The following is a 25,185-nucleotide window of genomic DNA, read 5'->3' as shown; positions in this document are numbered from 1 at the left end:
GCTCCATAGAAAAATTAAATTGCACCATAAAACATTGAAATTGCACCATAGAAAATAGACAAATGCTCCATAAGTAATATCAAACTGCACCATGTAAAATACAATTTGCTCCATGAAAAATTGAAAATTCTCCATAATTTTAAACACGTGCACCACTAAAGCAGTGCAATGTAAAGCAAATCAGCCCTGTCGAATGAAAGTATGAGAATATGCTATCTATGGAGGATTTTAAATTTTTCATGGAGCAATTCATATTTTCTATGGTGCAGTTTAATAATACTTATGGAGCAATTGTCTATTTTCTATGGTGCAATTTCAATTTTTTATGGTGCTATTATTTTTTTCTATGGAGCAATATTCAATTTTCTATGGGTACAATTTCAATTTTTTATGGAGCATTTGCAGTTTATTAGGGAGCATTTGTATTTTATTATGGTGCATTTTAGTATTATTTATTGGTGCAAAGTTTCACTTTTAATGAGAAAATTTTATGTTTTACCGGTACATTTTTATAAAGTATGGAACATTTTCAATTATTTATGGGTAACATGTCACATTTTCATGGAACATATGTTCATTCTTTATGGAGCGTTTTTTGATTTTCTATGGAGCATTTCTATTTGTTTATGGATGCAATAAATAGGCTGCCTTCACACAACAGTGCATTTCATTATTCTGTTCTTGCTCACTCGTAACAGGCTTAAAATAAGAAGATCAGGTGCGCTGGTTTTGTTTACGAAGAGATTTGTGCCCTCAAAATCGTGAGTAGGTGCCGAAGTCGGCCATTGTGGCGGCCATTTTGGGATTCTAACAAGTCTGTCCTTAAAGACACTGTTCAGGTCATGTTCGATGTTGAACTGGCTAATGTCAGAACTAAAAGTACCTTTAGCCAGGACGAAGCAGAGTTGATCATTGGCGTTACTTTTTGTAGTCCTGGTCTATGACTAGATTGGCTCCAGAAGCACGTTCTCCTCCATTTAGGAAATTTGTGCCATTAGTCCTGACCTAACAATCAGTTCTTACTGGAGAGTAGCTTTCGCAAATATAAGACAGCATACATAAAAAACAAGGTCGATCTAAGTGGTAATCAGTTAACAGCGGTGCTCTCGCGTCCATGCGATACCACCATGCCTAGGCAAGTCCACCCTTGAAATGGGAGACCACCGGTGTACGAGTGAAGTCATTGCATACTTGCGCCGCGCTTGGCTACGGGCTAGGTGGTGGATGCAGTGAAAACGTACTGATGAGAAGCGGAAATAATGACGGGTGATGTTAGCGGCTGCCACAGTCTCATTAAAGACCGAGATACGGCAAGCAAAAAGGCCTGCCAAGATCCCTTTCAGAGTACCAATACGAACCCGTGAGGATCTTGCGGGTATTACTAAATCCTTTAGCATAGGTAGAGCCCCAGACCCGGACGGAGTTCCGAATGTGGCATTGACTGCAGGTGCGGAGGCTTTCGAAAGGCGAGGCAACCTTTAGGTGACATGTCGACATATAGACCAATATTCTCGCTCGACACGACGTGTAAGGTTCTCGAGAGAAACATCCTTAACAGACTGTTGAGTTATACCGAGGGAGCTGATGATCTCTCGAATACCAATTCGTCTTACGGAAGGTCAGACGTAGACGCTGTCTTGTCGATTGCGAAATTCGCCAAACTCTCCAGGCTCCAGTATAAGACAAGGGGAATTCGCTACTGTAAGGTAGTGATCCTGGATGTAAGAAATGTATTCATCGGCATCCTCTTCGAAGAAGATATAGAGTGCTTAGAAATGCACGGCAACAAGGCACATACATAGGACTGTCAGGTTGACCTCTATGGTAAAATGGAAGCGTGTGTGGGATAGTTCCATCGAAGGAAGGTGGACAGGTAGATTCCGACACCAAATAGTTGACCCAATTGGCGCCATGGGGAAGTCACATTAGATCTGACTCAGGTCCTTTCTGATGGATAGGGGTCCCCCGTAGGGTCCAGAGCAGGTGGAGGCCGCTAGCTCACCTTCAGGAAGTCAAATCATGGGGTACGCGGTATCAGTTCTTGATACTACAATGGGTACAATGGGAACCAGTGACCGAAGTTTTGGAGTGTCATCCACAATCCGAGTGTTATGGCAAAAAATATTAATCCATGTGTGTCATGACATGACAAAGCACAAAATAAATTAAATGAACGAAGGTATATGTTTGCATACCAATAAATTGTTGGTGAACTCGGTGATACATTACCAACCTGATGTGATGAAATTGACTGCGACAGTTGAATATTTTTATCCTTGAGACTAGTGCCACTACTATTATCAGAACTGCTGCTTGCTAAAACCACAGTCCCACCAGCTTGCTGCTGTCAATACTAAAAAAAACGAAAAACGTCATATTATTTGCGTATTGCAGGCCTACTTCGGGTAACGATACCTCTAAATGACTCTTGGCGTGTAGAGTCCACTCTTCCCTCGTTTGGAACATCCGACCGCATAGCTCGCAGGTCCACGACAACTGGTGATGATGTTGCTGTGGTATACTCATGCCAATGGCAGATGGTACGCCGGTATGTTGCTGACCAGGAGCTTGATCCATCTGCCCAGGGGGCTGACCCTGTTGTTGTTGCTGCTGCTGCTGCTGCTGTTGCTGTTGTGCTGAAATACTGTTGACCACCGTGGTCAAAGTTTGTGTTGCTAAGGCATGGTGGTCGATCAGTATTGGCTTATTGTCTTCACATTTCTGATCCTCCTTTTTAACTATAAAAAATGAAATTGTTTAATTAATCTGAAATATATGGAATGCATTTCATTTGTGGCCATGATTCAAACCTAACGTAGGCACACGGTTCTGTCGTTTTCCCAGAGGAGCGATGTTAGTAGGAGTGACGTGCTTAAACTTATTCATGTGTATCACCAGCTTGTCCCTTCTCGCAAAGGCCCTATCACAAACCTCGCAGATGTACGGCTTTTCCCCTGTATGAATTCGCATATGTATTGTCAGCTTATCTTTCCGTGCTAGACCCTTGCCGCAAATTGTGCACTCAAAAACTGGCTTCGGAGGACCCGTATTGTTAGTGACAGGCGCCTTCGGCTTCGCTGTACTCTTTTTGGACGATGCCTGTTGAACCTGCTGCAAAGCTTTCAGCCTTGTTGCCGGATGCATAGACCCACCCTCGGTGTATGGTTCTGTAAAGGGAATCAAGTTTGGACGTGGGATATTTGGAGGTATCTCCGGTGACCTGCCCAACGCAAGAGAATGGAAGAAGTAAATAGAACGATTAGATATAATCAAGAATTGGCGTGGTTGTCGATGTACCAATTCCCCAAACTTTGAAGAACGCGTACTCCACCTTCAAAACCCATACCCACGTCGTCCGGCACAGTAAAGGTACTACTATCGCCACCAGCAGTGCTGATATTAGTGGAGTTCGATATTGAGCTAGTGTTGATCTGCGGCACTTTGATAGTATTGACGTAGTGCGTAGTACTGATTGTGCCACTAGCTGTAGCAGCAGTTATTATATTGTTGGTTTGCTGATGGCCGTGATGCTGCTGTTGTAGATTTTGTTGTTGTAACTGCTGCTGATGGTACTGTGCCGGTTGACTTTCGTGACTGTTGGGTTTGGATTTCTTCGCCGAACGAGACGATCCCTGCTGTTGTTGCAGTAGTGGTTGTTGATGCTGCTGCTGTTGGTGCTGCGAATGATGCTGCTGCTGCTGTTGTTGTTGTTGCTGATGCTGTTGCTGTTGCTGCTGCTGGTGCATATGTTGTGCTGCGTGCATCATTTGCTGCTGTACCGCCATGTGCGCTTCAAGATATGCGTTCTTTTGAGCTGGTGTCATTTTATCAATGTTCACGGTTCCGTCCTATTAGTGAGGAAATTTTATCAGTTCTACATTTGCCGTCTACAAAAGTTAAACGAAGATTGATCTTACCACAACTCACCTGAAAATTTATTGTAGCTGTTACTACTCGCATCGAGTCTGCGTAGTTTCGTAGGATGGCGTCGGTTTGTACGCAGTTCGATCTCCACTCGAAGTATTGTTCAATTTTGTCAACGCATCGATCGCAAATTTTCTTCGGAAGAAAGTCCTCCTTGTTTATCTGGCAGCGAAGAAATGACAAGAGTGGGAAAACAGGTGAATTAATTTGAACATTTTGCAATGATATAGGTTTATAGCAAATTCAATGAATTCAAAGTTGAGCCAACATAATTATGAAAATAATAATGAATATGTAGAGGTTCTGATTTTTTATATTTTAGGAGACTGGCTGGCTTCTACCGAATTTGGAAACATCTATTCTACATTCTATTAGAGCACTAACTAACTATCCCAAGTATCACTTCGAAGTCTGGGTAGGTTATAGAAACCGTCAACACTGTAATATTAAAACGAATATCTCGAGATTTACACAATATATCAGCATTCTGTCCTAGTGGACAATTCACGTCAGAACTGCCTCATTAAGGGGTGCAAATTTTGGTATTTTCTTCAAATATGTTTATCTAGCATAATTTTGCCATGTCACCTGCGATTCTTACGAAGATTACTTCAGAGATTCCTCCCGGGGTTCCTCACCGTATTTTTTTGAAGATTTCTTCTCACGATTCTCTCATATAATGTTTTTCGAGTTTACTTCAGGGATTTCTGTCAGGGTTTCTCCCGAGTTCCTTCAAGATGTTTCAGATATTCTGTCAGGATTACTTGATTGATGGTATTTAATTCCCTCAAATATTTCCCTCGGGGCTACTTCCGGGAATCTATAAGGCATTCCCAAGTAACCACGCTGATAAAGCTGTACTTATTGCATATATAAAGCGCATATATTGGCATGCACTGCCCTACATTAACCATTAAAGTTGAATTAAAGTGGCAAGTGGCGCCAATATTGCTGACTTACGATTATTCTGGTATAACCGTAATTTAACAATAGTGGCGTCACTTCCCACTTTAATTCAACTTTATTGATTAATATAGAGTAATGCATGTCAACACATGTACGTTATTTATGCAATACGTACAGCTTCAACATCGTGGTTACTTGGGTTCTTCTCTACAGTCTGTCAGGGATTCCAGAATTTGCTTTAGAGATTCTCTACGAGATTCTTTCCTGGATTTCTCCAGGGGTACTTTCAGAGGTATCTCTTGGGGTGCCTTCAGGAATTTATTTCGAGATTCCTTCGTTAATGCTTCTCGGTTGTCCTTGAAGAATTCTCCAAGGATTTTTAGGGATTACTTCAGAGATTTCTTAGGGAGTTCTCCTAAGTTTCATTTAGGATTCTTTCAGGGATTTCTCTCGACATTCTTTCAAGGATTCCTCTCCTAAGATTGCTCCCGGGATTTCCACCGGGATTCTTTCAGGAATTCATCCGGGATTTTTCCTGGGATTCCCTCACTATTTTATTTTCGAGTTTACTTTAGGGATTTCTGCTGGGTTTCATTCTAGGATCCCTCCAGTTTTTTTCGGGTTCAATGGATGGGGATTTTTTCAAAAATTCCCCTCGGGTTTTCTTCGAGAATCTTTAACCCTCCTCATGTATTAGGGTTAACTCTTCTTGTGTAGTGACCTAAACTACGTCAGCGAGCTGTTCTCAACGCAAAGTGTGTATGAAGGCATTCTTCCCTACATTATTTTAGAGATTCCTTGAATAGCTTCAGAGTTTTCTCCTTGAAAATTGGTCCAGAGATTCCTCCGAGGATTTTTCCAGGGACGCCATCAGCGCTTTCTGCTGGGATTCCTTCAGAGATTTCTCCTGAAATACCTTTATCGATTCTCCGCGTGTTTCCTTAGGGATTTCTCCTAGGAATCTTTTAGGGAGGAACCCTAGTATCTTCTAGAGAGCTCTCCTAAGATTAAGTTTGGGATTCCTTCAGGGGTTTGTCTTGAAATTTTCAAGATTCCTTCTCAAGATTCCTCCCGGGATACTTTCAGGAATTCTCCCGGGATTTCTTCTGGGATTCCTTAATTTATGATGTTTTCTGATTTTGTTGTTAACGAGGGACTCTAACCTGTGAGTCTTTCGTCCCTTAGCCCTTCAATAGCCCTCCCGGGATTCCTATAGGGATTCCATCCAGGATTTTTCCCAAGATACTTTTAGGGGGCCGTTCATAAACCACGTGGACTTTGTGGGGGGAGGGGCGGTCTGGCCAAAGTCTACGCTACATACAAATTTCAAAACTTTTGTATGGACAAAAGTCTACGAGGGGGGAGGGGGGGGGGGTCTGAGATGGCCAAAATTTGGTCTACGTGGTTTATGAACAGCCCCTAGAAATGCTCACACGGGTGAATTCCAGAATTTATTCATGGATTCCTCCAATAATTGCAGGACAGTAGGGTCATAATGATCCTACTGAAAGAAAAGGTTTGAATTAGATCAAATAAGAGTGAGTGAGTGTTATTATCTGATAGTGCTATCCCTCGTTTACAGATGTACACTTATCTTCTATCCTTACGAATAAGAATGTAATGATAGCATGTAAGATACCTTGAACGCTGGCGGGTTATCAATCGGAATTTTTTTTATTACCGTACGGGTTTGGGCCGAAGGATCTCAGATTTTCTTGAAACTTTTTCCACAGACAGGGTTCATGGATAAATGAATAAAAAAGTTGAAAAAAATCAGGGCCGCCTGTTTTCCCGGAAAATTCAGGTGGATTTTTTCTGTTTTCCTCTGAATTTGAAAAACTATAACTCAAGAACAAAGCATCGTAGAAACAAAGTTTCTTTAAGAAAATAAAGGCAAATTTTCTCAGGAATCCAAAAAAATATGAACTGGAAAAAGTTTCCCACAAAATTTCTTACAGTCGATATAATTCGTAATAAATGCCGTAAAAACTATGCCTGAATTCGTGGAAAATTTTCAAAAAAATATTTTTGAGCAGGTAATTGCATAAGCTTTTATCGCTGAAATTTTTGAAATGCACTTTTTTTTCGTTTTTGAGTTATGACCAATTTTGTGAAAAATGTTCAAATGTGCTATATAAGCCTATTCTTTGAAAAACCATAACTCAAGGACGAAGCATCGTAGAAGCAAAGTTTTTTTTTTAAGACAATGTAAGTAAATTTTCTTAGGATTCAAAAAGTTTTCCACAAAAGAAAAGCCGGAAATTGTATGCCCGAGCTCGTGAAAAATTCTCAAAAAATATTTTTGAGAAGGTATTTTTATAAGCTTCAATCGCTGAAATTTGGGGAATAATTTTTTTTTTCGTTCCTGAGTAATGGATAACTTTGTGAAACATAACCATATAACATAGGCTCCACCTAGGTTTTCCGGTAAAATAGGCTACCCTGAATTTTTCTCATATTTTTTTATTCATATAGTTATGAGCCCTGCCTGTGAAAAAAGTTTCATGAAAATCTGTGACCCTTCGGCCCAATTTGTATGATAAAAAAAATCCCCTAAATCTTACCACTTTCGAAAGAATATTCAATATTTATTACCTAATTACAACTAAACAGAAACAAAATCCAGATTATTTATGAAAGTTGAGACAAAATACCGATAAGAGGATGACTTCGAAATTGTTGGCAGTTTTGTTCTTTTCGTCATGAGAGATTTTTGTATTGATTGAATGATTTGTCTTTATTAAAGAGACCTAGATTTTTGTAGGTAAAGTAGCGGAAAACTGTTAAATTTGGACACCTCATGACGAAGCTGCCGAAAATAGCATAAGTTCCCTTATGTTGCTATATATGCTACTGCCTCTAATATAATATAAATTAACGGCATTATAACAACAATATGAATCGATAAAAGACTCAATTTCTGCACTGCTCAGCGATCAATGCAAGGAAACCATTGTTTAGTAATTTAAACACCTTACGTCCATCAACTGAAAGCCTGACCACCAGATGCATTGATACATAGATGCATCCTCACATATTGCGATTGGACTCCCGTTTCTCTGACTTCTCGGGAAACAAGCAGAGGGTGCATGCATTGATTACGACACGCTTTGATTAGGGATTGCATTTTCTTTGACTTCAAAATAACACGAAACAGGAATTATTTGAATCAAGATTTGAACAATCTCCAAGTAAGCGTGTCGCACTACATGGATACCCCCTTAATCAAGTGGAGAATTCGATTCGTAAATGCGTGCGTATACTATAATAGTTATACGTTGCAGCCCATCCTCCACATATGCTACGATACCAGACTGCAGGCGATAAAATATTCATCTCCGTACGTCTTGTCTAAGCTAATTTGCAGGACCCTTGTCATGAACGCCTTTTGACTCGACCGACGGGCGCTTTTGTCGTGATGCATGAGTAACCAACCAGCATTCCGGGTGGGGTGAGGGCGAAATCTTTCGTCTGCCGTTTTCTGCAGAATGCATGCACGCACGAATGCAGTTGAGCGACATTAATAATCGATAGTGCTCCAGACGCAGTACGAGCAGCAGCATCCCATGAAATGACTGCATCTTCGAATTGTTTGGTTCGGGTGTAGGAAATAAAATGAAATGAAATTTGCTAATAATTTTGCAAGTAGATATGCTCATCATGACGGTGTGGCGTACATAGAATTTCAAACAAAATAATCAAAAAGGTAGCCGAAAGCAAATTACGCAGATTACTTCCTCCTTCAATTGAACTCGGCAACTAAGATACAAAGCATATCTTTCTATTACTAACACATTATGCAACAACCATCATTTATTTATATGACACATAATTGAATATTGGGCTGAGTCATCCGTTAAATACAAAAAAATGGCAAATAGGTAGAATCGTATTTCATCATATCAAGGTTTTTCATGTTCCATTTAATAACCCAAATATAAAACTGTATAGTTTGGTCATTGCTTGCACGGTAAAAAATATTTTCGATCAGTCATGCACTTAAATGGAGGTTTCAGTGTAGGTACTTTGCTTTCCTGGTCAATAAAACTTTTATATTTTTGACTGATATTTAGAACTGTTCTATATATCTCAAAATATTTTTTGCTGTCTTTTAAAGTATTTTTCGCCTTTGAGATGTCATTGTTTCTTTTGAATTGAATTGCAATAATTTTTTCCTCAATCTCTCTCTCTCTCTTCTTGGCGTAACGTCCTCATTGGGACAAAGCCTGCTTCTCAGCTTAGTGTTCTATGAGCACTTCCACAGTTATTAACTGAGAGCTTCCTCTGCCAATGACCATTTTGCATGTGTATATCGTGTGGCAGGCACGAAGATACTCTATGCCCAAGGAAGTCAAGGAAATTTCCTTTACGAAAAGATCCTGGACCGACCGGGAATCGAACCCGTCACCCTCAGCATGGTCATGCTGAATACCCGTGCGTTTACCGCCTCGGCTATATGGGCCCTTCCTTTCCTCAATCATTCTATGGCAGTAAACTCTTTTAGCAATTGAATACATTCTAAAATTATTTTTCTTAAGGCTCAATTGAGAGATGCAAATTTCTCAAATCTAAAAAGAGCACTTTTCTCAAAAAATGTTCAATAAATCAAAGAAAACAAGAATGTCCGATTGTTTATTAAGTCAATTAAGATAATAAGACACGTTTTTTAATCGGTTCCTCGTCATTCTGGAGAAAAATGCTTTCCAGTTTTTTTTAATATGCCTTTAAGGCTTTTGAGCCAAAAAGTTACACGGTTTATTCTCTTTCATGAAAAAAAAAATAAATATTTTAATAATAATCATAAAATCTTAAAATGTTGGCATCCTAAAAAATCGATATCTCAAATTGGCTTCCAAGAAAAATATAAAAGTATAGAAAAATTCACAAAATTGTGAATTAAAATGAATTTGTATCCAAAACATGTTAAAACCAGTTCTGGATGATGAGAAATGATATTTAGAGCAAAATAAAAAAAATGGGTATTGTAAAACGGGGTAACTTTGAAAGTGCGGAAGGAAAAGTATATTTTATCTTATAACTATGATTCCTTCAATCAATTAAGGAAAAAGCAAACGTAGATTAAAACTATACATATGAAAGTCGATTTCAGAGGTATTTTCATTTAGAACCAAGCGTATATACAATAGTATGGGACACGCTTGTATGGAAAAAATAAATCCTCGCTCGAATTTTTAGATCCCAATTAGGTCCCATATCAAATGTACAAAATTTCAGTGCAATCGGTGAAACTATAATTTAGCGCAAGCGGTTCAAAGATTGCATAGGATTTACTATGAGAAAAGTTACCATTTCAAAAAACAATCCCAGGGACCGCCTTTTGCATCCTTAATTCAAGTCGATCAACGCTTCTTGTAGAAAAATCATTTATGAAACTTTCCTTCAAAGACCACGAAACGATTGGATGCTTGTGGAAAAAGTTATCTATTTATTACCGACTAGTGATCCGGCTTTTTGTTTAGTTTTATACGTACTAATATACAACTTTTTGGTCAAAAAATTAAAAAAAAATAATATGTTCATCATTTGTTGAAGGCGTTAACAATCTGCTCTACATTAACTATTTTGTAAACAAATGGCCACTTATTTTCGGTAGACTGATCATAGTAGATTATAAATCTGGGTTTGAATCTTAACAAATCGTGTTTTGCCTTTCTCGTACACTAAGTGTACTGGAAAGGCTATATGTTCACTCCAAAAATGACTTTTTGATAGAAGGCCCGGAGGGTCGAGTCACATATATCAATCAACTCAGCTCGACGAATTGAGGTGATGTCTGTGTGTGTGTGTATGTATGTGTGTGTGTGTGTATGTGTGTGTGTGAGTATGTGTGTGTACAAAATAAACTCACATCACTTTTTGGCAGTAAACCTCAACCGATTTTAATGACCGCCGATTCATTCGACACGGAATCTGGTCCCATTGTTTCCTATTGAAAATGGTTCGGATCGGTCCAGCCGTTCCGGAGTTATGGCCATTTAGGTGTTCCGGATCGGTACCCCAGGGAGAGGCCAGATATGAAAATGCTACAAAACCATGCATGCGACATATCAGACCACGGCTATTTCGATAACCTGACGAACGGTAAGCAGGAAAATACTCTCAGTCCATATCCGAACCAGTAGTATTCCGGAATCGGTTCCGGATGTCCCGCCGGAAGTGGCAAAATATAAAAGTGAGCCGAATCCATGCATGCGACACATCAAATAGCGCCTATTTCGATAACCTGATGAACAGTGAGCAGGAAAATAGCCTTTGACCCAGAAGGGACTACCGGTAGTGTTCCGGAACCGGTTCTGGGTGCCCCGCCGGAGGTGGCCAAATATAAAATTGAACCAAACCCAGGCATGCGACACATCAAATCGCGTCTCTATAGATAACCTGATGAACGGTTAGCAATAAAATGGAATCAGACTATATTTAGGAAAACCAGTAGTATTCCAGAACCGGTTCCGTGTGCCCTGCCGAAAGTGGTCAAATGTAGATGGGAACCAAACCCATGCATGCGACACATTAAATAGCAGATTTTACGATAACCTGAAGAACGGTAAGCAGGAAAATAGCTTTAGATCACAGCAGAGACTACCGGTAGTGTTCCGGAACCGGCTCCGGATGTCCTGCCGGAAGTGGCCAAATATAAAAGTGACCCAAACCCATGCATGCGACACATCAAATAGCGGCTTTTTCGATAACCTGGTGAACGGTTAGCAATAAAATGGAATCAGACTGTATTTAGGAAAACCAGTAGTATTCCGGAACCGGTTCCGTGTGTCCCACCGGAAGTGGTCAAATGTAGATAGGAAACAAACCCATGCATACGACACATTAAATAGCAGCTTTTTCGATAACATGAAGAACGGTAAGCAGGAAAATAGCCTTAAATCACAGCAGAAACTACCGGTAGTGTTCCGGAACCGGCTCCGGATGCCCCGCCAGAAGTGATCAAATATGAAAGTGACCAAACCCTTGACAAAATCCATGCATGCGACACATCAAATAGCGGCTTTTTCAATAACCTGGTGAACAGTAAGCAGGAAAATAGTCTAAGATTACAGCAGAGACTACCGGTAGTGCTCTAGAAACAGTTCCGGATGTCCCGCTGGAAGTGGTCAAATGTAAAAATGAACCAAATCCATGCATGCATCACATCAAATCGCGGCTCTTTAGATAACCTGATGAACGGTTAGCAAGAAAATGGTTTCAGACTATATTTGAGACAACCAGCAGTATTCCGGAACCGGTTCTAGGTGTCTTGCTGGAAGTGGTCAAATGCATGTAGGAGCCAAACCCATGCATGCGACATATCAAACCACGGCTTTTTCGATAAACAGGTGGATGGTTTACAAAAAAATAGACTCAGATCACATTAGAGACTACCGGTAGAACCCATTTTGTATGTCCCTCCAGAATGACCGAAATGTAAAATGAAACAAATACATGCATGCACAATGCACATCAATTTTCGGCTTTTCAGAAAACCTGTTGAACAGTAAGCAAGAAACTAGTCTCAGACCATATTTGAGAAATAGGTACAGTCTTGAAACCAGTTCCAGGTATCTCACAGGAAATGGTAATAACAGTTAAAATAATCAATGCAAGCGATAAATATGTGTAAAGTGGTTTTTGGCTGTGAAATAAATTATATTTTTAAGCTTGTTATTATCGTCTTGGTATTAATGGGTCTCCAGTAATAGTAAAGGTGGTCACGCAGTCAACTAAGAGGTCTGATATTTTTCAGCTCTGCCTATAAATTTAACATAACACCGGAAATATGTGCTATCAGTAAGTTTCCCAACTCGACGGTGGCTTGGATAAAATTCTTGCTTTTATAAATAAAGTATTCACATGATTCAGGATGCTTACGTCGACGGAAAGATCATGAGTAGTTATTCGACGAGAAAGGCACTATCACCACTAGGTGGATTAATCCGGGTTTTTACGAATTAGAATCAATTCTGTAAATTGGGATCGAAATCTCCATACACTGATAAACGCCTAAAAATATGCAATGTAATGCCTTGTAAATTCATATGGTTTAAACTGATATTTTTCTAAGCCAAAGTCACTTAGTTTTTCACTCACTTTGGTATGTACATTTTTTTGAAATTCTCCATTTTTTGTTATAGAAATTCAATCTGATATTTTCTTTACGGCTTCTCCCGACATAGTAATATGTACTCCAAAAATTGCAATCTGTGTTTTAGGCACTATTAAAGTTACCCCAAAATGAAAATTTAATTTTCGCTGATATGAAAAATTATTGATCACCAAAAATTAATAAAATTGTTCAATCTTTCAATTGCAATTGATAACCAAGAACCTAGTGCTTGTTTTAAAAATATAAAACTAGGAAAAATCTTGTTACATGGAAAAATATTAAAGAAATTTGCTGAAAAACTATTAAAGTTACCCCGTTTTAATGCCGTAAGGGTTAAAGGGTTAAGACGGCGTTGTATGAATCTCCTCATTTTTCAAATTGGATTTTTTGGACAATAAAGCAATTAGGGCGCCATCCACAAATTACGTAACGCTCTAGGGGGACGGGGCCGAACGTTACGGTCCATACAAAAAATTTTAGGATTTTCATACAAAAAAGCGTTACGGAGGGGGGAGGGGGTCTAAAAATGACGATTTTAGCGTTACGTAATAAATGGATGCTGCCTAAGGGCTGAAAAAGACAAATAAATCAATCAATGAAGCAATATTTACAAAGTCGGTTTTCTTACACAGTTAGAGGTAGGATGAAAGTAACTCCGGTTTTTCCTGTTGAAAAATGTTTAGCAATTTACAAGAAAACATTGTTTTTTTTTTTAAATTTCGTTCAAAAGTGCTAAAACTGTAACACTAATAACACTCCTGAGGTAGATTGCTCAAATACTCTACTTCACCATTTAGATGAATTCACTGTAAAATACGAAAGTACCTTTTTCATTGGTGACTTTAATACTGACCTGCTGAAGAGAAGCAGTAGGCAAAAACGGTTCAACAATACTATCTCTAGCATGTCATATGTTTGCATAAACAGTGAACCCACCTTTTTTCATCAAACGGGATGCTCTTTGTTAGATCTTTGTTTAACGGATTCTCCGAGTAAAGTGCTTAAGCATGATCAAATATCTATGCCTGGTGTATCGCACCACGATATGATATTTGTGTCGCTGAAAATAGATTCTTCTAAAGAAAATACGGATATGTTCTATCGCGACTACGCTCATTTTGATGCACATGCTATGCAAGATGCCTTTAACAGAATAAACTGGAATGATTATTTATCACTCAGCGATCCTGATCTACTACTAGAATTTCTGAATGAGAAACTGATATTTTTACATGATACTTTCATACCCTTAAGGAAAGTGAAAGCAAAGAAAAATCCGTGGTTCAACATTGATATTGAGCGAGCAATTATCTCTAGGAATATTGCTTATAAGAATTGGCTGCAGGACAAAACAACTACTAACTCTATGCAATACAAAAGAGCTAGAAATAGAGTAACTTTTCTGATAAGAAGTGCTAAAGAAGATTATGAGAAACGTTCGATAAATACAAATCTACCTAATAAACAATTGTGGAGTAATGTAAGGAAACTTGGGATTTCAAAAGACAAAACATATGACAATGTTTGTGATGCGTCTTCAAACGAAATTAATAGTTATTTTTCTTCCAATTTTACCTCAGATAGTCATCCTATGCAAAACTATGCTATAAACCCTCATGGATTTATTTTTCATGAGGTTGAAGATACTGATATTGTAAATGCTGTGTTCGACATCAAGTCTAATGCTATGGGACTAGATAACATTTCAATTAAGTTTATTAAGATTATTTTACCGCTAGCAATTTCTCTATTCAAATATTTGTTCAACAAAATCATTGCTACGTCCAAATTTCCAGCTAAATGGAAACAAGTGAAGGTTATTCCCATTAAAAAAAAAGAATAATTGTTCTGATGTGTCTAATCTTAGACCGATCAGTTTATTGTGTTCGCTTTCCAAAGTGTACGAAAAATTGTTGAAATTCCAGATATGCGCCTTCATAAGTAGGATGAATTTTTTGAATCAGTTTCAATCTGGTTTTAGGAAACAGCACAGCACAACTACTGCTCTATTAAAAGTACATGACGATATTGCTCAAGCAATCGATAGAAAAGGAATAGCTATACTACTATTAATTGACTTCGCAAAAGCCTTTGATCGTGTGTCTCATCGCAAATTGCTTAACAAATTATCATCCACATTCGTCTTTTCAAGCACAGCTGTTCAATTAATCAAATCCTATTTAACTGGTCGATCCCAGACTGTTTTTCATAATAGAGAATTTTCGTCTTTCGGTGAAATCAAATCTGGCGTACCACAAGGTTCGATTCTGGGGCCATTGTTATTTTCTCTCTTCATTAATGATTTGCCATCAGTTTTGGAGTATTGCTCTATTCACCTTTTTGCAGACGACGTGCAAATTTATCTATGCAGTGATAAAAACATAAACATTAATGAAATGGCAAGAAAGATAAATTCTGATTTACAAAAACTACTCGAATGGTACAGAAGAAACCTATTAATGGTGAATCCAGCTAAAACAAAAGCAATGCTAATCAACAGATCGCGTTTCTCACCCCGAACTCCAGACTTATTTCTAGGTAATGAAATGATAGAGTTTGTTGAACAAGCTTCGAATCTTGGTATGATTTTTACATCCAACCTGTCATGGGATCCGCAGGTAAACCAACAATGTAGAAAAATATATTACGCCTTAAAACAATTGAATCTAACAACTAGGCATCTCGATATCCAAACTAAGATTAAACTTTTCAAAACGCTTATATTACCTCATTTTATTTTCTGTGATTTTATTTACAGTAATGCATCCTTGGCTATAATGAACAGATTGAGATTAGCTCTGAATAGATGTGTACGTTATGTTTATAACCTCTCAAGATTTTCAAGAGTTACACATTTGCATAAAACATTACTTGGTTGTTCATTTTGGAGATTCTTTGAATATAGATTATGTCTAAACTTTTATAGGATAATAAGTTCTGAGACTCCAAGCTATTTATTCTCTAAAATAACTCGAATGCGATTACCGCGCACTATGAATTATAGTATTTCTCATCATAACTCTGTGTATTATGGCCAATCGTTTTTTGTGAGAAGCATTGTACATTGGAATGCGTTACCCATCAGTATTAAATTGTGTACTTCTCTTATTGGATTCAAGCGGGATCTTCTCTCCACATTCTGCAACATGAATTAGATAGTGTATAAACGGAACCTTCAGGAACAAGTTAAAGTAGTGTACCATTAAGAAATGAATTATGTAATATTCCATTTGAAATCATTTTGTGGCAACAAAAAAAGACGAAGTCTTACGTCACAAGAATTATTATGAATAAATAAATAAATAATAATTTTTTTTCCACCGCAAATGCTTCCTTTAATTGTGTATGGAAACCGATTTTGAAAAAAATACTCCGTTATGAAAAATATATATATAAACGTGTGACTTATGGACAGCTCGTACTTTACGTTTAAAAATGTCAACATAAATGTCTTTTGCATTTCTTTCGGAAACATAACGGTTCGGTGCTTTTCTGAGCTGACTTGACATCTACCAACCATTTAAAACTTTCTTAGAATTTGAACAGGTACCAATATGGAGTGCAAAACTCATATGATTTTCATTCGGTGGATTCAATGATCCAGAGTTCACTACACCCTGCCCAATCGAAGCGTATTGGGCTCCGGTTAAAAAGGATTTTCAAAACACGAATAGCAGCAATTGTTTAGCAAAATTCCAAAGCACAACTGGTAAAATGATGCGAAATTAATGTCGGACATCAGTGTGCAAAAGCTCAAGAAACCCCTGAAGCGTCCAAAAACGTCTTGGTACGCCTTAAAGCCTCTCTGAAACATAACTGTAACTGATCCTTAAAAAAAACTCTTAAAGCTCTCTTGGGAGACCTCCGGAAACCCCTCACAAAAACCCTGAAACTCCTGAAAAACTTACAATAACTCCTTAAAACGTCTTAGAACGGCTTGGAACACCTTGAAATCCCTCTAGAATATCTCTGATACCTTCTTGAAATAATTCTGAAACTCCCAGAAACCACCTCCAATCCCTTTTGAAATCCTTTGGAATTTTTTTTAAAACCCATCATAAACACGACAAAATCTCCTGAAACGTATTGGAACGCCTGCAAACCCCTCTGAACCTTCTTGAAATTATTCAGAAACTCCTAGAAACCACTCTCAAACCCACGAAACCCTCTAAAATTTCATAGAAAGCTCCCTAAATCCCCCGGAAAACCGTTAAACCATTTGAAACGTGTTGAAAGGCTTTGGTACCGTGATTTCGGCTGAAATTGATCAGTAGCGTGAAATTGATCGATGTGAGGGCCATTTTTAGGGTAATTGTTCCCATCGTTGTGGTAGTACCTAATGTTGCGGTAATGGCAATTGAACACGTTTTCGACTGAAATGTTACCAAAAGGTATTTTTAATAGATGTATGGTGCTTAAATTATGAGATTGCATCATTTGTTTGCTTAAGATTTGCCCAAAAACCTATCTTAAAAAAATATTTTCCTTAATGTGTTTGCTGCTGTGTTCCTATTGTTGCGGTGTTGTTCCTAATGTTGCGGTATCCTATATGATTTCAATGGGACACCGCAACAATAAGAACAAAATACCGCAACATTAGGAACACAATGTTCTTTCAGATAAAAACGAATAAAATGTTCATAACAACATCAAAGTGGCAATATTTCGTTATTTTCCCGTAGATTAAGGATGGATTTTATTATTTTCAATTCAATCCATGTAAAAAGTTTGCCTGGGGCGATACAATTGTGGTTTATACATGAACCCAGCGCTTAACTCCTCCATGATCGTATCAATTACCCTATTTGTTAAAAATAACGCTTTTAACTTAAAACAATTTGTAAAAAATGTCCACCATCTGGCTCAAGAGTTATTGAATAATGAGTTTACATGTTTTACAGCCAATAAGGCACATATTTCTGTATAAAATTCAATATTTTCCGAAACTGTGTGCTAGGCGAACTTCAAAGACACTTTCAAACTTTTGTTACCGTAACTGTATCGCACATGTAATGAATATTCGAATGAATGTTTCTAGCTGCCAAGTGTTCGTTAAACCCGTTTTCGTCATCAAATATTCTATAAATATTGAAATGTTTGCATAAAATTGTACCACAGACAAACAGACGTAACACCTTGAACGATTTTCATGGAAATCCATCGCCCAGTTTACACTACCATCACCTGGTGGGATAGGGGGCCGGATCACAACGTCCGAGGCCATACAGTCCCGGTCGCTAAGTCGCGTTTTTTTTGCGAAATAATGTCCAAAAGTTTGGATGCGTCATAATATCCTATGTGCCTTCTTTCCTTGGACTTCGTGGCGTATCATCACGTTCGGACGTTATGCCCCGGAAAAATGCGCCATAAAGCCCTGGGACATTATGGCCTCGGACGTTATGATACTGCGCCGTGGGATAGTTGCACGAATCACTGCGTTGTGCAATATCGTCAACAGAAGGCGCTAGTGTAAAACGTCAAACGCATAGAAAAACGATGCGCGCGCCTCTGATTGTGAAAGCCACAACTATGAAAATTTAAAATGATAGTTAAAAGCGTGGTCGATGGAAATTTCGCAAGTGTTACGTCTGTTTGTCTGTGATTGTACTTTTCCGGAAGTTAAAAAATATTTAGTATGTAAATTGCATACTTTCGGGCGTTTTCTTAAGATTTATTAAACTTCAAACCTAAACAATTAAAAATTTAGTAAACTTGTAAAAGTTTTGCATTGCCCGTGTAGCTGCCGGCTTAGAATAGCACTACGGACCACCTGTTCCGGGGGTAAAAGTCCACCAAACAGGTAACCCCAATCCAAGGTGTCAGGCGACCCGTGCTGAGGGATGAATGGTTGAGGGGGTTTAAAAGATGCTCGATCTTTAACGGAGCCCGTAACGTGGGTAGATCGCCTTTTTGGGTTGCGTTGCGGTGATAGATCTACCAAACCGAAATCTAGTGTCGTCCTATTTTTCAATTTTGGAATATGTGTTCTGGTAATTCAAGGAATTATAGTATTTAGTCCTTACTACTGGTGTTTTGGTGACTTCCAGTTTTTGAATAAAACTGAGTTTACCAACTTTACTTTGCATATAGTTAAAAACCTCACCATCTGAGGCTAAACTAAATACAAAGGAAATCAAATTGGGTTAGGGATCCGTGTATGTACTAACTCTTCGAAGACTGGAAAGGGCTGGTACGCAAGGAACATACTAGAATCCTTATTTCTGAACACATGTTCCATTATTGGAATGATATTGCTGCTAATGTTAAAACCCGGGTCCTAAACTACCTACTAGGGAGAATTTAGCAGTAAAACAAGGGTGATGCTAAATTTCCGATGCATGGCCAATATCAGTACTCTTGTTTTGTTTTCTAAGAAAACAAAACAAAAACTGTATCTAAATCGATACTTTATTGCCCCTCAATGGCAATTGAGTAATGCGACATGCACTAAACTAAGGATACGGGTAATGTCACAATAGATCTAAAAACTGGTCGCAGTGACAAACCCGAACAGGAATAAAAAAAAAAAGTTTTCCATAGCTTTTCACATTCCAGGGTGATTAATTTAGGAGCAACAAATATTTTCAGCACATACAACAACATTTCACTGACTGATCAATGCATATTTATTTCAAATGATATTTTTGGCATAAAAATGATTTGCAGTAGAATTTTTAACGTCGTTGACTGATTAAAACCATGGTGGTACTTGTTTTATAGCATTGAATTTATCCATGTCGATAAGCTTTCAAAAATTATTCGCCAAAAAATGCAAAGCATCCTGAAACCTTCGAAAGCCACTCCCAAACCCTCTGAAATGCCTTAATATCCCTCTTAAACCCCATTGAAACTAGTAGAGTAAGGTGGGGCATGAGATGGCCGAAAAAAACGTCTACGTAGTTTATGGACAGCGCCTAAGTAGTTTTTCGTCAAATTCAGATAAAACGACAATTTTTTCCAACTTTAACCGAATGTTCTAGCTGATTCCATCATATGTACATTTTGCAAAATTTTAGGTTTTTACCTAAAGTTGCCATGTGACTCGAACTATTGCCCCACTATGTATAAAATATGACTTCCAAATCTATTTTTTTTTTAATTTTATGCACCTTCAAAATATACCTAGTTACGCCCCAAAACAAAAGACCAAATTCGAATTCATTACAATTCCAATCCATGCGTTGGAAGGACCATCACAAATTACAATTTGTTGATCAAAAACCCACATTGTGTCATAACTTTTCCAAAAACTGATCAATTTTCAAAATTTTTGGAGTGAAAGATTTTTGTTCAAAAAGGCTTTGAACAACCTTGACACCCGATAGATATAATTTGAACTGAGCTCAGAAGCTTAAAAAGAAACTCTTGCCCACTCGAACTTTTGCCCTACTTTATTCTATGCATCTGTGAAATCCCCAAAAGCCCCTCAGAAATCCCCTGTAATATCTTGAAATGCCTTAAAACCGCTCCGAATCATCTGTGAAACCACCTTGAACCATTTTTTTAATTATTTGGTGGAGGATATTACAAGTGACACAATTGTTCGTTTAGGCAAATTTTCTTGCTATGCATATTTCTGGAAAACATCCTTCGGAATGATTAGTGAGTTTCTGAAATTAACATTCCTGCCAAAATGATGGTATTTTTGGTAGATTCAAAACGAGAATAAAGCCATGTGTTGAACCCTCAGATTATTTCTAGTATGGTTTTTAATAGAGGATTTCTGGAAAGATCTATGACAAAGCCTAATTTCCAGAACATAGCTTAATAAACCTAGCTAGTACTGGATTATTACTAACAAGATTTAAATTTAATTCCTTTCAGACTTTCTGATAACTTCAAAAATTATAAATACGTTTTCAGTGGAATTTCTAATCAACTGATTTCAAGATTAGTACTATAGTATATAGATTCCTTCTCAAGTCTTACGCAAAACCTTTGAAATGCGATTGATAAAATGGATTGCTTCTGAGATTGTTTTAGTAAAGTCATTAAAGATAGACTCCGGCTTTTCTTTAGGATGCTAGTTGCTGTAAATATCTATGGCAAATTCTTGAGAAAAACACTACGATGATATTTACATCAAGAATTTTGGTAGACATTTCCCATCATTCTTCGTAAATAGCTGGAAGAGTTCTTTATGGATTCTTTTTCAAATCTAGGATGGCTCTCTGACGTGAATTATATTAATTTTATCTAGACTGCTTGAAACACCTTTCAATAATTGTCGCTGTCCCCTTATCGTCATTCACACGCATTGGCGGAGCCAGCTTTTTCTTTTTTCTTACTCACTCTCCTAAACATATACGAGAGAGAGCGAGATGAAAGAGGGGGCAAGCTGCCCCCTCTTCTATTTTTCTCTTTCTCGTGCATGTTTAGGAGAGTGAGTAAGAGAAAAGAAAATGCTGGCTCCGCCAATGTTCACACGATTGATTTTTCATTACACCGGCAATTAATTTAAAAGTCAGGCAAACTTTTTGATGTGCCGTGGTGCACTCAGGCCCAGATTTAAGGGGGGGCAAAGGAGGCAAGTGCCCCGGGCCCCCCGATTAGGGGGCCCCCCAAGAATCCATAAGCACTATATATTTTGCTTAACGAATCCATAAAAATGCACACCAAAGACGATTATATTTATTGTATGTCCTAGAGTTGTTATAATTGGGTTCTTTAAGGGTACCTATCCAAATTGTTTATAATCAGAAATCGAAATCCAAAATTTCATAATTTTGAGAGCGTTGGAACTATTTGAAGATTGGATTCAAAGTTTTGGTGGGATTTCTTTTTTTTTTGTATGAGCTGCAATTATAAAGTCATAAGACTATTTTTTCAATTTATGTTTTGAAACAAAGAAATTTTGATCTTTTGATTAAACTGAAAAACAATATTTTAATTGCTTAACAATTCAATTTTTTTGAGGCTGCTTGATTGCAGCAAATTCAGCTCTAGAGATATATTACAGTATTCAACAGTTTAGTAAAACGAAGTTTTTTTTTATTTATTTTGGTATACGCGAGTTTTTCCAAAACCCCTTGTTGAGATCAGAAGAAAAACTTATGTATGTACTTATTTACGTTAAAATTACATACTGCACAAAAGCGTCTCTAAACAGAGTGCGTTAAAAGATCTTAAACAATACTTGTAGTCTGTTGATTTCAGAATATGATCGTATAATTTTGAAAACAACTACATAACATCCATCTGCACAAGTTCATTGAAGACAGATGTTATCATGGGAAATAGAAGATAATGATTCCTGGAAAATTCGGGTCAGTTTTGAAAAACTAGTTTCAAGAAACATCTCGAAACAGTGGTTTTACACATCTGTTCCACTGTCATTTTTTTTAGAATGTATTGTCAAAGTTGCTCCTTGGCGTACTAACTTTGTTCAATCAGAATCTCAAAATACTCGTAGAATATTGCAATCCTATTGAAAACTTCTCCACATTCCTAGGCATTAAAATGAACGCTAGGCTCTAGAATTTGCATAAATCTTATGAAATCGAATGAATGTTTAAAATATATGTAATACCCATCTGAATAAGATGTCATTTACGCTGTAAATTTGAATGTAGTATCGTGCTGATTTAGCAAAAATATTAAAATAAATGTTCGTATTTTTTTTTCTTTATTTGAATAATCTGTCGTCATTTTTGAGATCTGCATTGTTGAAAGTACACTTTTATAGGACATCGGTAGTAAGTAATATTCGGCCTGAATATTTCCTACAATAATACTATATCGTTGAAAATAATGCAAAATAAATGATAAAATAATAATTTGAATGAGCAAAATAGTTGTGTGACTTAATGTTTTTCCTGAATCGCAAAAAAAAACATTAAAAATATAAAAATACGAATAATACACAACATTGAAAACAAAGAGTTTAAAAATCATCAAAATCCTGCTTTTGAGGGCCCACTTTATAGGATTTGCCCCGGGCCCCCAAAGCCCAAATCCGGCACAGGGTGCACTTATCATTTGTTTATGGTGCACGATTTGAAAACCCCTACTTTGAAGATTACATCAGTTTTTGAATTCAGCTCGAATTTGCTATATAAACATTTAAAATTATATTTTATGATGAAAATGAACCATACTGCTTACCACAATCGGCAAAATTGTTCTAATCTTAAACAATATCTGCCTCTGCTCGGCTTCCTTGTCGAAGATGTTCAGCCTGGGACCACTCTTGATCGAGCAAAACCGACATAAATCGATAAACGCGGTAAAATTTAATTCTTCACTTAAATGCTCGCTCTGGCTAGTAATCATCAAGTCGGACATCATTTTCTGTTCCTCCTTGCACTGGTTGAAGCAACTCTCGCTCTCGTTACTAACACTGCCTGTTATCTTCTGATTGAGTTTTGATTCATACGCACCGTTCACGGAAACCTTACGAGACTGCACAAGGTTCTGATTTTGCTCAAAGCATAGATGCTATTGGACTCACAATTATTCTCTACGACATCTGCTCAGAAACGCACTCTCAGTCACATGTCTCGCCCTAACATTGCCCCAAACCATCCTGTCCCGGCAGTTGAAAACACGTCGCCATCGCATGGTTCTACCGCACACAATATTTGTAAACATATGATTCGCTTTCCCGTCGAATAATAAATATTCCGCGAGACTTCGCGCGCGTTTTTTTCTCTCGAGGAAAAACCACCCCAAAACGACCGGCACCCGCAGTGGGTGGTGCCACTCTGCCAGACTGCTGCAGCAATCAATGGGCACTCATTTCACCGCTTTTCTCTGCACTGCGAGCATGTGGCGCTGGTAACTCGAATGCAGCCCAGCAGGCGATGGAAACCACGACTAGCAGCAGCAGCAGATGGAGGGTCCAACATTCCGCCACACGCTCTCACGTTTCAAGCCGGATCTCTCGCAAGAAGGCCTCGCTGCTGCAATACACCTTCTTCTCATACATACACGTCGTCCATACCTTCAGATGGGGGACCAATATCGATCGCCTTGTGGCTGGAGGAAAATTTTCTTCTTGTGTACAGCTGAATGAGCAAAGCAACTTAATGTTTCACTTTTTGCCTAACTTTAAGGGTTTGCAAATATTCAGCAGATACGAATTTTACATGAAATTCACCATTGTTACTCGTTGTTACGTTTTACGAAAGATAACTTATAAATTTGCACTTCTACGTACGAACGAACGTTCGATTCACATAAGATTTAGTTCTTATTGGAGTTAAATGTGTTAATCACTCCTGTGATCACTGTAAGTTTGACGACGCTTTCTAAATGTCACTAATTCTCGCCAATAGTGTTAATGTAACTTTTTTCGTTTTTTTTTTTAACAAAATTCTGCGGTTTGAGGAGCGAGCAAAAGGACAGATTTGCTTCCGATATGGTCGACTGTCGTGGTGGTTATGACTTGGATGGGATGAAGAATTTTCTTGGTTACTTTAGAACTCACCCATAGTGCATGCATGCTATAGAGAGTAACTCACCAGCGTGAGATACCCTTGGTAAAGTAACAGCACCAATTGTTGCCACGTTGAACAAGGATAAAACTTGTCCAAGTAAATTTAGAACAAACAGGAATTTTCTCTGATTAACGACGTGGGTGTGACAAATGGCAGGAATAAGTGGAAAAAACCTTCCCTAATATACTTTGGGATAGTTGTTTATTCAACCACTTTATCCCAACATTTTCACATTAATCTAGAGTTTGTTAGAGTTCTTTAAGAAGCTTGTTGAGTAATTTTTCGACATTTTTCAAAAAAAAAATATATCTGCTCTAAAACCTGCAATTGCTGATTTTCTATGTTCAGAATTTTCTACAATTTGTTTCAGAGTTCATTAGACATTTGTACTAGCCGATATCACTCAAAGGTGTGTTGTTCAGTGTCAGTCAAATGTTTGAATTGTCTGGTCAAATATGAATACAGAGTAACCAACATAATTTGGAATTCCATATATTTTGGACCCCCTGGGTCCTATTATCACAACTTACACAGGTTGTTGTTGTTGTTGTTGTTTATTTAACTTATAATTTTGAAAGAGGGAAAAGCCCCTTTGAGTGATTTCCTTGCATTTCGAAATCGTTCTCAAAAAGGCATAAAACCTCTTCATCTTTTCAAAAAAAAAAACAATAATTACAAAAACAAAACTTAATACTAAAGGCTCATCCGGAATCGATCCATACCAGAGCCGACAACATCCAAGGGACCACCATATGTATGAAAATCAGGATTCAAATGCTTGAATGGCACCAGCGTAGCCTA

The 25,185-nt window shown here is 37.9% G+C and overlaps 1 protein-coding gene across 3 annotated transcripts in view; it reads right to left on the bottom strand.

The window, feature by feature from the left end:
- The window catches only part of LOC109424966 (G-box-binding factor), a 37,404-nt gene extending 13,070 nt beyond the window's left edge, over nucleotides 1-24,334 (bottom strand). Inside the window, exons 1-6 of one of the 3 annotated variants that reach the window (XM_062845590.1) lie at nucleotides 23,051-24,334; nucleotides 3,928-4,086; nucleotides 3,298-3,848; nucleotides 2,811-3,220; nucleotides 2,416-2,738; nucleotides 2,230-2,353 (exon numbers count right to left, since the gene is read on the bottom strand). In XM_062845590.1, the coding sequence (XP_062701574.1) occupies nucleotides 2,348-2,353; nucleotides 2,416-2,738; nucleotides 2,811-3,220; nucleotides 3,298-3,848; nucleotides 3,928-4,086; nucleotides 23,051-23,233 (1,632 nt within the window). In that variant the 5' untranslated portion in view covers nucleotides 23,234-24,334 and the 3' untranslated portion in view covers nucleotides 2,230-2,347. Of the gene's footprint in view, nucleotides 1-2,229; nucleotides 2,354-2,415; nucleotides 2,739-2,810; nucleotides 3,221-3,297; nucleotides 3,849-3,927; nucleotides 4,087-23,043 lie in introns of all 3 variants that reach the window. The other 2 variants (XM_019700162.3, XM_029861787.2) reach the window with 2 other exon arrangements.
- Nucleotides 24,335-25,185: the final 851 nt, after the last annotated feature.

The sequence above is a fragment of the Aedes albopictus genome, chromosome 1 (genome assembly GCF_035046485.1).
Source record: "Aedes albopictus strain Foshan chromosome 1, AalbF5, whole genome shotgun sequence".
NCBI classification, from domain to species: domain Eukaryota; kingdom Metazoa; phylum Arthropoda; class Insecta; order Diptera; family Culicidae; genus Aedes; species Aedes albopictus.
This window is presented reverse-complemented; position numbering and strand designations above follow the sequence as displayed.